The 14,322-nt window shown below is 42.6% G+C and overlaps 1 protein-coding gene across 1 annotated transcript; it reads right to left on the reverse strand.

Annotated features, from left to right (window-relative positions):
• Nucleotides 1-357: 357 nt before the first annotated feature.
• Nucleotides 358-7,624, reverse strand: LOC124668129 (protein DECREASED SIZE EXCLUSION LIMIT 1-like). Its single transcript, XM_047205326.1, has 13 exons — nucleotides 7,481-7,624; nucleotides 7,316-7,378; nucleotides 7,160-7,228; nucleotides 6,669-6,725; nucleotides 5,883-6,082; nucleotides 5,506-5,561; nucleotides 5,234-5,327; nucleotides 4,844-4,910; nucleotides 3,517-3,599; nucleotides 3,301-3,392; nucleotides 2,318-2,424; nucleotides 932-995; nucleotides 358-727 (listed from the first exon to the last, which is right to left on the reverse strand). Exons 1-13 carry the CDS (start codon nucleotides 7,600-7,602, stop codon nucleotides 590-592), a joined length of 1,212 nt encoding a protein of 403 aa, XP_047061282.1. The 5' UTR covers nucleotides 7,603-7,624; the 3' UTR covers nucleotides 358-589.
• Between the last annotated feature and the right edge of the window lie 6,698 nt (nucleotides 7,625-14,322).

The following is a 14,322-nucleotide window of genomic DNA, read 5'->3' on the forward strand; positions in this document are numbered from 1 at the left end:
TAAGCTTCAATCATGCGAATCAAAGAGTATCTATATCAAAAATAGATCCATAAGGATTTGAATCCTCCAATGATCCTATAAAAATTCCTTCAAAAAAAGAGCGCTAATTGCTTTCGAGAAACAAGAGGAAAATAAATCATTAATAACAAGTAAACGCAAGCTCACAAATCTCTGAATATTAATTTCAGTACTCTAAATGGTTATCAACTCTAGCAGGTTAAATTAACAATATAAGTCCTTCAAACCGGACTTTTTTTACATGGTATGGTAATTTAGCCCCAAAAGTCCACAAGTTCTGGAAAATTGTGAAAAAAGACATGTATAAAGTGGCAGGAAGACGCATGCCCTTTTTCGTGAAAAAAACGAATGATCGGTTGCAAGGCGGGGCAATTAAGTTATTGTACAACAAACGACATTGAGTTACAAGCTAAGTCAAGTTACAGTAAGTTAACAAGTTTCTAAGTTACAGAACATCATATTGTACCATTTTTCCAAATTTTCACAGGCACGCTATTTCTAGAGGTCCTCTAAATGTATGATCTTCACCAAGTTTTAAATATCATGATCATATGATATCACTATCAGATTGCTATTTCTCAACCTCCTCTGTTGCAATGTCAACTTTGCTGGGTGTTTTGGGAGGATACAGCTCCCATAATGCAACCGTGGTATCCGCCGAGCAGGAGGCCATCAATTTGCAGTCATGTGAGAAAGCCACCGCATTACACTGGCAGCAAAAGAAGCATACAACTTAAATGTAAGTGGAATTCAGCCAAGTGTATGTAAAGAAGTAATTGAGCTGATCGTGTGGGCCATATTCAAATTCCAATTAACGTAAAGAGAACTGAAAGTTACATTCTTGAATCTTGAGACTAACTGAGGGATGCTAGACGCGAAAAGAAAATGTGGATGCGAGAACGCAGCTGCATACCGTAGCGCTGTGATACTTCAGAACTGCCAGAGCATTTCCTTTACTGTAGTTATACACTCGAATCCTGAAAATGATGCAACACACCAAAGATTACACAAACGCGACGGTTGTAAGCATATATAAACAACTAGAAGCATGTTTGTCATGTAGAAGAACATCGCCCAAGTGTAAAGCTAGCCAAGGGTGGACGGCTGGACGACATGGAGTATGGCTCACCATGACATGCATAGAAATAGAATATCTAGGCGTCCATGGTGAGCTGCTGGGCAACAACCTTGGAAGAGGTTGTGAGTCTGTATAGAAGGGCTGGAGAGTAGGGGTAAGGACAATTAAGATTGAATGGAAGGGGCGATGGAATCTCAAGCAGGACTCCTTGCAATGATGTCCCTGCTATCTTTGCTTAACTCCTGTTTTCTTCGACATCTCTTCTCTAGCTTGCACGACTGCTCTATTTCTCAATTAGTTTGCCTCTCAGCATGGTACAACTGTCATTGACTTCTTCCATGGTTTTTGCCTTGCTCCATGCCAGGTACAAGTCATGATCATGCCAATCACAAGACATGATTAAAAGAAGTTGCCCACGCCCTTTTATTAGCACCAAAAATCAGGAGCCATCCATGTAATTAATTTATATTCCATTCCATTTAGGCATGCTTTTTTGAGTCGCTGATTAGTTGCTGACTAATTGCCGAGTCTCTTTGTAGAAACTAGGGCAACTCACGACTAATTTCGACTAATTGGCGACTTGGACTGACTAATCGTCGAGCCAGAGGGCTGGTGACTCAACTTGGCTCGGCGACTCAAAAACCTCACATTTAGGTACATTTAGCCCACTACTGAATAGTAGTGTATCAAATCAGATGCAGTTACTGACTCAGGAAATCTGAACTATGAAGCCAATAAAAAGGTTAGCGAGTGTGTTATTTTGGATCCCGGCTCATTGGAGCCCTTTATTTTGAACATTCCAAAAATGTATAATTACAGTTTTAAAAAAATTGAAAAAAATATGTAAATATAGGGAGTGATGTATAAGTTAAGTGTGCAAAGTCTCAATCCGAAATACGTTCTATTCTACATTCTACTATATACAAAAAAATAAAAAATTATAGATCTAGGATGTGTGAATAGTGCACATCCAAATCTTGTTGGATTTTATCTCTTTGTGTATCCCATAATACATCGTACTTCAGATTGAGATATTGCACATTTCAAGTAGACATCATTACCCCTGTGTGCATTTTCTTTTCAGGGTTTTTTGAAAATTTAAAATGCCGTTTACAAATTTTTTAAATAGAGGGCTCCAGTGAGCTCGGGCTCTAAATGCACCTTTCTTGTATTAGCATCTCTTGTAAAAGATACAAGCCAAGAATGGGAAAACAAACAAACCTGTGATCCCAACCAGCGGTTGCTGTAATCTTGTTATCTGGACGAATCGCAATGCCGGTTATACCAGATCGCTCAATTTCTATCTCATTCCTGAGAGAAAATGTGCCCTGCAATCAAGACAACTACATTTCAGTTATGACTTTTAGAAGTTATGTCTCTCAGATAAAACTGTAAGCACTCCAGCACAGATGATGCATGTGATGAAACGGATGCAGAAATCACAGAAGGATATGATATGTCAAGCTATTGAGTTTGAATTAATATGAGGTAGATCATACAGAGATGCTCGATTTTCCTTACAAGTGTAAACTAGCTAGCACCACACCTATCAGTTATCACACATACCTATTGTTCCAAATCTGGCCAACATTGAAGTGTGAAAACTGTTAAAACTGAAATCTCAATGTAGCTGTAATTTGGATATGGAGATTCTGAAAAGCAGGTATATATAATAGTATAATACATAACACTGCACCATCAATTTTTTTACATAGAATTGATGAATGCAAAAGATATATGTTCTCCATTTTTCCCTCACCTCGAGTTTTTTCAAATCCCGGATAACTATAGCAGCCTGCCAAGTTTTTTTTTTATCCAGTTATTCTGGGAACCAAACATTTTGATATCATCTCAGTATCTCTACAAGTAACAGGCAGTTGTGACTTAATCCCTAACTGATGGTGTGTTACCCCAGTGCTCCATCTCACAGGAAGCACATCCTAGTCCTTACATGTCTTCTGTGTAACGGTAAATTGTTATAAGCACTTCATGGATGCATGATTGTGTTAGCGTATACTTCAAGAGTATTACGAAATCTGTATTGGAAGTGACATAATACGTAAAGAATAAAGATTTCAAGGTGCATTCGGGTTTGTAGGCTACTACAAGTATATAACAAAGATTTGTATTCACAGCACGAATTTTCATGATAAGGAGGATATCTTATATAGCAGGAATAAAACATAAGAAAATTGATGTCACACCTTCTGATGATCAAGGGTGAACATGGCTATTTTACTATCAGCGCCTCCTGAGATCCCACCGGTGCATAACCCATCGATAGCAATGGATAAAGCTGCACACCTGCATCTTATTAGATCATACATTGCTTCATTCTATCGAATCAAAGCAAGATAGAATAACTACTCTTGAAAATGGGAAGTCAACAGAGTTAAAACTGAGAGGTTGTAGCATGAGACCTGATTCCGAATGATATTTCACTGAAGATAAAGGTGACCCAGGATTTCGTACATCCCACCAAAGAGTGCTTCCATCTTCATAACTGGTGGTCGAAAAGCAAGATTTATTAATAAAAGAAACAAGTACACTTTCCAAAACTGAACTATTGCAGAAGTTCACTGCCCAACCTCGAAACCTGAAACAGTTCAAATTTTAAAAACAACCGGCTTCAGAGTTCAAGGTTGAAAGTGAACAGCAGTAGTTCAAGGTTGAAAAGTGACGTTTCTTCATAAAAATGACAGATTGTTGAACTGAACATATTGGCATCTATCAGTGAGAATAGACAGTTTAGGTAAGAAACTAAATACTGTCAAACAAAAATGACCAAAAAAGTTTTATGTTCTGGATAACTATAAAAGTAGCTTTCACCAACTCCAGAAGCATACTATGGGATTGTATATCAATGATTCAAGCTTAGGTCCTAACTATTGAATATCAGATCATATTGAATTGTGATAATATAGTGAAGAATGAGATATCACTTAAGTTCATAATGTGACTGGTCAAAAGCTTCATCACATACTACTAAATGATTGAACCCTTGAAGCAGACTCGCTTCAATTAATGGATTTTCTATGTAAGAGAAAGTTGTTTTGTTGTTTCCCATTGCAATTATATCAATTACATGCTTTTGCATTCATAATTAAAAAACTTTGAGAGCTAATCAAATGAATATGGATCAGCAATACCATCGCACATACCCCAGGAATACACACAGCGATGGTTACGGCTAACAGCATATATATGCACTGCATATGGTCATTATTACACTTCACTATACTCTACAAATAGTGATCTATACACTTCACAAAACAGCATCCCTACACTAACCATAATGATTTTGACCAGTATAGCTTTCCACAACTGGGAGGGATGATTTTTGTTAGTACTATCTAAAATATATAGTGGAACGCTAATTCAAGTGAAATATAACCAGGCTACAGCATTTGAGTACTGTTTTCATTCCATGTCATTGTTACTATCCATATAACACGTGAGACATATTTAACATTTTTTTTATTATCTGTGAGACTGTGATTACTACATGGCACTTCGAACCTAGATTCCCAAACAAATGAAGTCGGAACAGAGGCCAGATAATAAAGGAGAGCATGGGTCCTGGACAAAGATCCATATTTAGCCACAATTGACATAAGAAAGAGCTCAATAGTGTTTTACTGAAAAGAGTTCAATAGTTTTTCTTTCGATACTCCACTAAGCTGCCACATACAATAAATACCTTGCACTATTAATTACAAAAATATTTGGCTTGCAAAAAAGTTTAACCTCGATAAAATATTTATATAGCCTCCAGATTCGCATGGGATGAAAGCTTGCACGGCCATGCACAGACCTACGATCAACAGAATTACAGTTTTTTACTTAGAAGAATAAATAGTGAGGATACTCAAATAGAATCGAACAATTTAGAGGAGTTTTGTGATTGTACTGAAGATGCAGACTACTATACTAATTCAATAGTTGTAGACAAGAAAATGACAACGGCAAAAATGGTGGAGGCTGCTCAGATATTTAAGAGTCTACTACTCCAAGGTTCTACTAAACCAGACATCAAGTTACCACCGGATATACACACTAGGTTCAACCTACACTTGGTATTTTGTCACACACACACAAAAATAACTATAGCTAGAGTGGTGACGAGTGAAGACAAACCTCTTTGCTTGGTAGGGTGAACTGTCACATTAGCACTGCATCTTTGCGGCAAGCACATTATCTTCCTTGAACTTTTAATGTCCCAAAGTTCAATCTGTAGGTTTTATTTTGAAGTTACAACATAAAAGCAGAGGTAACAAAAGCAACAGAAAAAACACAAAAACACAAAATTACAGCGAGGTTTGCTTTATCGCATTATATTAAATTTAAATCAATAATTATATATATTGATCACCAAGTTAGGGAAAAGAGTAGCATATTTTGGAACTAACCTCGGAAGATTCTTGACCAGCGATTGCCAATATATTTTGTCCATCCGAGGAACTGCCTAGCAAATGCATAATGAAGTCAGCAATGCAGAAAGAGCTTCCTTTTCTCAACAAAAAGTTATCGGGCGGCATTTTCTATACAGTGTGGTTCTTTCTTCTTACTGATGGCATATTTGAATGTCAACAAAGTGTTATATAAGACCATCTTTTTACAGTAGGGTCTTTCATCGAAATTGTAAAAAAAAAATGTATGTAGTTGTCCATTTACCGAGAGGCAGGCACTTGCATACTAAGTCAATAATTAATAAGTGCATATAGTACAATTAACAGGCTAATGCCGCCTTCAAAAGTTATTGGATTCTGAAATGGCCGCACATTACCTTGTTCGTATTCTTGGGTTGCCCCTGCAGGATTTGCATCACGTGATCCTGCATTTTCTCCACTAAGTACTCTGTGTGGCTCAGTGTCACTATTAGAGCAACTCAAGCCAGATTGTATGCCATGTGCAGAACAGGGAACCTTAACCAGTGACAACTTGCAGAAATGGTATGTACTTGTACTGATTGTAAATATGGGCCTCCTGCAGGAACACAAATACCGGATTTATAAATTCAATAGGAATTCATAGATTGTGCATGGGCCACAAAGCCTGCTAATAAGTATATTGTCTTCCAGATCTCCACATGAACCATTGACATTTTGGCTTATCCCCAAAAATACTTCACAAGAAAAATGGAGAGTTTTGCGCACATCTAGACCAATCATAGGGTGAAGATATATAGGAAAGAGAATTTGTGGTTCCACAAACACCTGGTTAATTCAGAATCTCTTTGAAAGGATACCACTAGTCCACTACAGTTAATGGATGGCTACAAGCCTACAACATAAAATTTGTCTAAAAACCAAAAGCACCATACAGGGTGTGCCTTCCCTATAAGCTATGACAGATGCTGTCAGACAACGTGAATTAAGCAATTCCGATGAAATGGTAATCAGAACAATATCCTGAATCTGCTCATTGCTAACTGATATTGTGGGTGTCGCACTTAGTTTGACGATAAGATCAATAGCATCATTTATATAATATGGCAGGTCTCGACTTTCCTTTCGAAACGAAAATATGTCAACCCTTGGCGTCTTACGACTGCACATGCAGCAAGTCATACCGTGAGAGCCCAGCTTCTTCAATAACCCATCCTTTGCACAAACCATCCCTGCCCTGGCTGTGTCAAAATAAAATAAAAAAAAAGTTACTCATGAGAATTCAACCAAAATCATCACAGTGGAAAGAAACATGCACAAAATTAGCCTCAAAAGAATTATCTCCTGACTACATTCTGCAATGCAATGGAAGTAGTGTAGAAATTAAAAAGCTCTTAGATGGTTTCAGGTATATATAAATTTTCCTACGAGGTTTAATTCTAATTACAGTACAGTACACCTTCTACAAAGCCATGTTCAGCAACTGTGACTCAATTCTGAGATATTACACTGATTCAGCAACAGTATTCCAAATATATCTAAGTCGTGCTTATACTGACTATGGATAAGAAAAAAATCTTCTCTAGCAACAAGGTGCCACTGCATCCATGGAGCTATTTTTTCAGATATCCAATAACCAGTACTCCTGACAAAAAATTCACCTCAATTCACTCACCTAACAATCATGTTCCCAAGTCCGGCGCCAGAAGCGATCGAATACACCCCAGCCGCTCCGCCATGAGCCCTACAAAATCACACGCCATCAACAGCCAACCTCCCAAAACCGAATCAGCCGCTGCTGCAGTCTGCAGTGCAGAGGCAGAACCTTTACCAGATGGAGGAGACCGTGCGGTGCCTCGCCGTGTCCCAGACTCTGAGTTCTCCGTCAGCCGCGCTGGACGAACCAAATCACGGACCAAGCATGAAGCATCAGAGCACAGCACAATCGCATTCAAAAGGGTTTGATCGCAAGGGGTTCAGGGTTTAGGGGGAGTACCCGGAGAAGAGGAGCGGCAGAGTAGGGTGGAAGCAGGTGTCGTTGACGGCGGCGCGGTGGCCCCGGAGAACCGCCACGGGGTCCGGCGAGGGGCGGCGGCGCGGCTTTTCTGGGTTGGACATGCCCTCCGGCGTGCGGAGAGAGAAGTTTTATGGAGGGGGTCGGGCGGCCGAGCTAGGCGGAGGGCGGAGGAAAGCTAGAGGGAGAGGGGAGTAGCAGGGAGGCGCGGGCGTGGGGTGCTTCGTCCCGCCGCCATGGCTGCTCTGTGCGGCGGCTCTGTTCGCTAGAGGAGATGAAATTTACGGGGTAATTTTGGAATACCAAACAAACTGACAGGGTCCTAAGGCTAGTCTAGCGCTACTGCTAGTATCCTAGCTAATATCACATGCACCCTAGCCCACTAAAATAGTGATGTGGCAGCTAATTGAGAAGAAGAGAGAGACTTGGAGTAACGTAGGTACCGTATCATGCAAGAAAAGTTAATATCAAATAGATCTTTTGCACAAATTTGCATTATGATTCTACAAATCAATATAGTAAGACCATGTACTAATCCATGATACCATGTATTATAGAAGTACTATAATACACAAGTATCATATGCATTATACTTTTATATAATACTATTCGGGGTGTAAAACGATCGGATTTCGCTCGTACCATATCCTGTAACATATATTTTTCTCAGATTCGCCATAAACCCTAACCCTAATCCTAACCACTTCGGAATCGGATATCCTTATCCGCCGGATTCATTAAAATCGGATGTGAACACCTTACAACGGATTCATGACCGGTTTCGACGTGGAAATTATCATATCCATTTACACCCCTAGGTACTACCCTTTGTGGCCAGGCTAATGGTTTGACTCACAAGTTCCTTTCACATGTGACGGTAGTGTTATTTTGGCCTGAAAATCTAGGAGAGGAGTGTTATTTTGGCAAGTTGATTTTCACTAGTGATATTTTGATGTGTTCGGTTTTGACTAGTGGTATTTTGGATATTCTCTTTTACTTTTTCGTGTGAGAAACAGAGGACGTGCATAAGGCCCAACGAGGACTGGCAAATGCAAATCTTGGGTGCTTCCCTGCGGGTGCTCCTTCCAACAGCTTAGTTGGGACGAGTCCTATCATTCTCGGTTGCTTCATTAGCTTGACCTCTCTTTTCATTCGGGAAGTTAGCAAAGACAACCTCTCCCAACGGCCAATCTGCTGCATCACAGGAACATGGCGATACGGCCGGAGGGCTTCTGCAATTTACAGAGAGCCAGATTTATGGATACATTCACTCGTGGAAACATGGCTAGGTGCGTGTGGGCTATGGCGCCGGAGGAGCTTGCTGATGTGATCGCCAATGCAAGAGAGACACATGCAAAGGCTTGGTTGGTGACATTATTACATGTGTTGCCTCACGAAGATCTTACCCGAGCGACATTATTCGCGAGGTGACATGGTTGGAGAGGAAAAGAGGAGAAATCAGTTTTTGTCAGGCCGGTACTATCGGTACTAGTAGCGGTAGTACCGCTATCCCTACTGGTACCGCCCTACGGTACCGCTCTGGTGTTGTGCACTGAGATTGTCCCACAGAACAAGTTACGGTACCTTTGCGGTACCTTAAGCGGTAGTACCGCTTGCGAGCGGTAGTACCGCCTCGGTACCGCTCAAGTACCGTAACATGAGTTACGGCTGTACCGCTCTGGTACCGCTTCGGTACCGCTTGGGATCCAGTAAGCTCTGGAGGCCATTGCGGTACCTCGAGCGGTAGTACCGCTATGTGTCCACGTGGATAAATTTTGTGGGATTTTGAATCCAGAGCGGTAGTACCGCTTACCAAAGCGGTAGTACCGCTTAGGCAAAAACTGCAGGTAACGGTTGGATTTCGGGGGGGGGGGCTATTTAAAGGGCCCTTCTTCCCCAACACGATTTTATCTCTCCTCTCTGTCTCCTCCATTGTTGCTGAGCTTAAACCTTGAGGATCTCCCCAACCATCCAACCAATCTTGCCCAAATTTTGAGGAGTGGTGCAGGAGGCCCCGATCTATAGTTCTACCAATAGAGATTTCACCAATTCGTGCTAGTCCTTAGTGGATCTTGGAGTTAGGGTTCCTATGGTGGGATCTTGGAGGAAGTGCACCTATGGAGGCTAGCTTGGTGTTGTGCTAGCTCCATAGGTTTTTGGGAGGCTCCTAGTGTTGTGGAGCTCGCCCCAACCTTGTGAAGGAACCACCGCCTTGACCGGTGCCATAGTGGAGACGGGGGAGCCCCTTTGTGGAGCTCTCTCGAGGAAGAAGGTGAGGCCTTCCTTCGTGGTGTGGCCGCCTAGCCTCTTGTGTGAGGCTAGCACCTCCTCAACGCAGACGTACTCTCTTTTGTGAGAGGAACCGCGGGAAACAAACCTCGCCTCGTCTCCGCGCCATCCGGTTGTCCCGCTCCTTACTCTTACTATCATGCTTGTTTCTGATGGCGCGTGATGCACACGTCCGTTGGGAACCCCAAGAGGAAGGTGTGATGCGCACAGCAGCAAGTTTTCCCTCAGAAAGAAACCAAGGTTATCGAACCAGTAGGAGATGAAGGCCACGTGAAGGTTGTTGGTGGAGGAGTGTAGTGCGGCGCAACACCGGGGATTCCGGCGTCAACGTGGAACCTGCACAACACAATCAAAATACTTTGCCCCAACTTAACGAGTGAGGTTGTCAATCTCACCGGCTTGCTGTAAACAAAGGATTAAACGTATGGTGTGGAGAATGATGTTTGCTTGCGAAGAACAACGAGAGAAAAGAGTTTGCGGTAGATTGTATTTCAGATGTAAAAGAATGGACCGGGGTCCACGGTTCACTAGTGGTGTCTCTCCAATAAGATAAATAGCATGTTGGGTGAACAAATTACGGTTGGGCAATTGACAAATAGAGAGGGCATAACAATGCACATACATATCATGATGACTAATATGAGATTTACTTAGGGCATTACGACAAATAACATAGACCGCTATCCAGCATGCATCTATGCCTAAAAAGTCCACCTTCGGGTTAGCATCCGCACCCCTTCCAGTATTAAGTTGCAAAAAACAGACAATTGCATTAAGTATGGTGCGTAATGTAATCAACACAAATATCCTTAGACAAAGCATTGATTTTTTATCCCTAGTGGCAATAGCACATCCATAACCTTAGAACTTTCTGTCACTGTCCCAGATTCAATGGAGGCATGAACCCACTATCGAGCATAAATACTCCCTCTTGGAGTTACAAGTATCAACTTGGCCAGAGCCTCTACTAGCAACGGAGAGCATGCAAGATCATAAATAACACATATATGATAGATCAATAATCAACTTGACATAGTATTCCATATTCATCGGATCCCAACAAACACAACATGTAGCATTACAAATAGACGATCTTGATCATGTTAGGCAGCTCACAAGATCTAAACATGATAGCACAAGAGGAGAAGACAACCATCTAGCTACTGCTATGGACCCATAGTCCAAGGATGAACTACTCACACATCAATCCGGAGGCGGGCATGATGATGTAGAGTCCTCCCGGTGATGATTCCCCTCTCCGGCAGGGTGCCGGAGGCGATCTCCTGAATCCCCCGAGATGGGATTGGCGGCGACGGCGTCACAGTAACTTTTCTCGTATCGTGGCTCTCGGTACTAGGGTTTTCGCAACGGAGTGAATAAATAGGCAAAGGGGCAGAGTCGGGAGGCGGCCGAGGGGCCCACCCCACAGGCCGACGCCCCCCCCCCCTCCAGGCCGCACCGCCCTAGGGTGTGGGGCCACCTTGGCCCCTCTCCGTCTCTCCTTCGGTGTTCTGGAAAGCTCCGTGGAAAATAAGACCGTGGGCTTTTGTTTCGTCCAATTCCGAGAATATTTCCTGTGTAGGATTTACGAAACCAAAAACAGCGAGAAAACCGAAGCTGGCGCTTCGGCATCTTGTTAATAGGTTAGTGCCGGAAAATGCATCAAAATGATATAAAGTGTATATAAAACATGTGAGTATTGTCATAAAACTAGCATGGAACATAAGAAATTATAGATACGTTTGAGACATATCAGTTTCCTTTACTTGTTGCACTTGCCTAGGATCATACTAGGAACATCTCCACCACTAAAGCAATCAGCTTTACCTTCCGCACCGCTAAAACTGAAAAAGACTTAAAATTTGTGTAGTGTCCATTCACCCCCCCCCTCTTGTCCGGTACGGTCCATTCAATTGGTATCAGAGCGAGGTTTTCTTGCTCGGGCTTTACCGCCTAAGAAATGGCCGGACAAGAGAAGGTTGTGAATGGATCACCTTCCCTTGAGCCACCCGCTCCATCATCTACCATCGATAGCACAACGGCTACGTTGGATGACCTCAAGAAAATTGGAGTCATCCATCGTTAGCCAAATGAAGGCAATGATGATGGAGTTGGTTGCTCAAAAGCCAACCCCTATCGAAGATCCTAAGGCAAGTGCCGAGGATCCCCCACCAAAAGCTAGTCAATTTCCTCTTGTTGATTTTGTCGCGCAATCGACAAAATATCCACAAAAGGAAGGGCTTGGGGAGACTAGCACTTCAACAAAGGGGAAGGATGAGACACCGGTTGTGAAACGTCTAGGGGTAATCATGCGGTGCCACCACCAACTGATTACACCATAAACGTTCCAATACATATGCCACATATCTTGTCGCATGGTTCACCATCGTTACTTGAATCAAATAGCTTCGAAAATTGGCAATTATTAATGCGTTCTCATGTGCGCAGCGCTTCTACCGAGCTTTGGCGCATAATTGAGGAGGGCTATTCACCACGAGACCCAAAGAGCTTGACAAGAAGAGAAGTGGTGGATGACCAACTCAACGCCACCGCCATCAATATGATCCACATGGCCGTCACGCCCAAGGGCCGCGCTCATATCCGCTCACTCAAGACCGCCAAGGAAGCATGGGATAAACTCGACAAGCTCTTCCTCGGAAATGAGAGCATCCAAAGCTCTCGTTTCGATGAAGTGAACAATATGGCCGACAACTTCGTCACGAATGAAGGAGAGACCCCCGAAGAAATGTATCGGCGCCTCATCGCTCTTGCCGTACAAATGCAAGATCTTGGAGCAACGTTTGTGGATGACCATTGGATCAAGCGGAAGTTCTACAACGCTCTCCTCCCTTATGAGGAAGTGAAGTTGACGGCCATCCGCCAAAACGCCTCCTTCCGTTCTATGACATCCGATGAAGTCCTTAGTGAAGTCATCGCTTTGGACATCTCCAAGAAGAATGTGGAGGATCTTGTTGCTCGCGCCCACAATACCCGCAAGCCCAACCTTGCATTGAAGATGAAGGTGCATGAAGCTAGTGAAAGCGATGAGGATCCCATTGAGTGGGGTCCGGATGATCTCAAGACCAACTATCATGAGCATATGGCCCTCGCCGACAAGAGATTTTGGGAGGGAAACAAGTCCCGAAACACAAGATCAAGAAGACTACGTGATTCTTCAAGAAACTTCTCCAAGAGTCCAAAGGAGGGGCAAAGGGGGAGAACATGGTACAATTGCAGCACAAAAGTCATTTTTTTGCGGATTGTATCTATGAGAGAAGAGAAGAGAATGGTGGAAGGCTTGTCCGCAAGGAAAAGTTCAAGTCTCTCTCCAAAGGATTCTCCAAGTTCTCCTCTGATGTCTACGTTCCCCCTCCTTTCCTGTAGACAGTGTTGGGCCTCCAAGAGCAGAGGTTTGTAGAACAGCAGCAAGTTTCCCTTAAGTGGATACCCAAGGTTTATCGAACTCAGGGAGGAAGAGGTCAAAGATATCCCTCTCATGCAACCCTGCAACCACAAAGCAAGAAGTCTCTTGTGTCCCCAACACACCAAATAGGTGCACTAGTTCGGCGAAGAGATAGTGAAATACAGGTGGTATAAATAAGTATGAGCGAGTAGCAACGGTGGCGAGAAAAGTGCTTGGCGTGTAGTTGATGGTGGTGGTATTGCAGCGATAGTAACGCGATAAAACGAGTAACAAGCGGTAGTAACGCAGCGAGTAGTAAACAAGCGGTAGTAACTCAGCGGTATTTAGGAACAAGGCCTAGGGATTACACTTTCACTAGTGGACACTCTCAACATTGATCACATAACGAGAATAGATAAATGCATACTCTACACTTTTGTTGGATGATGAACACATTGCGTAGGATTACACGAACCCTCAATGCCGGAGTTAACAAGCTCCACAATAATGCTCATGTTTAAGTAACCTTTAGTGTAAGATAGATCAACGCTACTAAACCAAGTACTAGCATAGCATGCACACTTGTCACCTTCATGCATATGTAGGAGGAATAGATCACATCAATATTATCATAGCAATAGTTAACTCCATAATCTACAAGAGATCATGATCATAGCATAAACCAAGTACTAACACGGTGCACGCACTGTCACCTTTGCACACATGGGACGAGGAATAAACTACTTTAATAACAAATCACTAGAGTAGCACATGGATAAATTGTGATACAACATGCTGCAATCTTAAAGAGATATAAATAAGCACCTCACTATGCCATTCAATGAGTAAGTATTCCGTGAAATCTAGCCTAAGAGACCCACACGGTGCACACACTCGTCACCTTTACACACGTGAGACGAGGAGTCTCCGGAGATCACATAAGTAAAACTCACTTGACTAGCATAATGACATCTAGATTACAAGCATCATCATATGAATCTCAATCATGTAAGGCAGCTCATGAGATTATTGTATTGAACTACATAGGAGAGAGATGAACCACATAGCTACCGGTACGGCCCCGAGCCTCGATGGAGAACTACTCCCTCCTCATGGGAGCAGCAGCGGTGAT

Source organism: Lolium rigidum, chromosome 1 (genome assembly GCF_022539505.1).
Source record: "Lolium rigidum isolate FL_2022 chromosome 1, APGP_CSIRO_Lrig_0.1, whole genome shotgun sequence".
Classification (NCBI taxonomy): domain Eukaryota; kingdom Viridiplantae; phylum Streptophyta; class Magnoliopsida; order Poales; family Poaceae; genus Lolium; species Lolium rigidum.

Bases quoted from the DNA above. Each gene is read 5' to 3' on its own strand.
- LOC124668129 (XM_047205326.1), bottom strand. From the start codon at position 7,602: ATGTCCAACCCAGAAAAGCCGCGCCGCCGCCCCTCGCCGGACCCCGTG. The intron at 6,726-7,159 runs GTGAGTGAATTG...ATTTTGACACAG, and splicing joins CTTGGGAACATGATTGTTAG to CCAGGGCAGGGATGGTTTGT. The intron at 728-931 runs GTATGCAGCTGC...TTTTGCTGCCAG, and splicing joins TGAAGTATCACAGCGCTACG to TGTAATGCGGTGGCTTTCTC.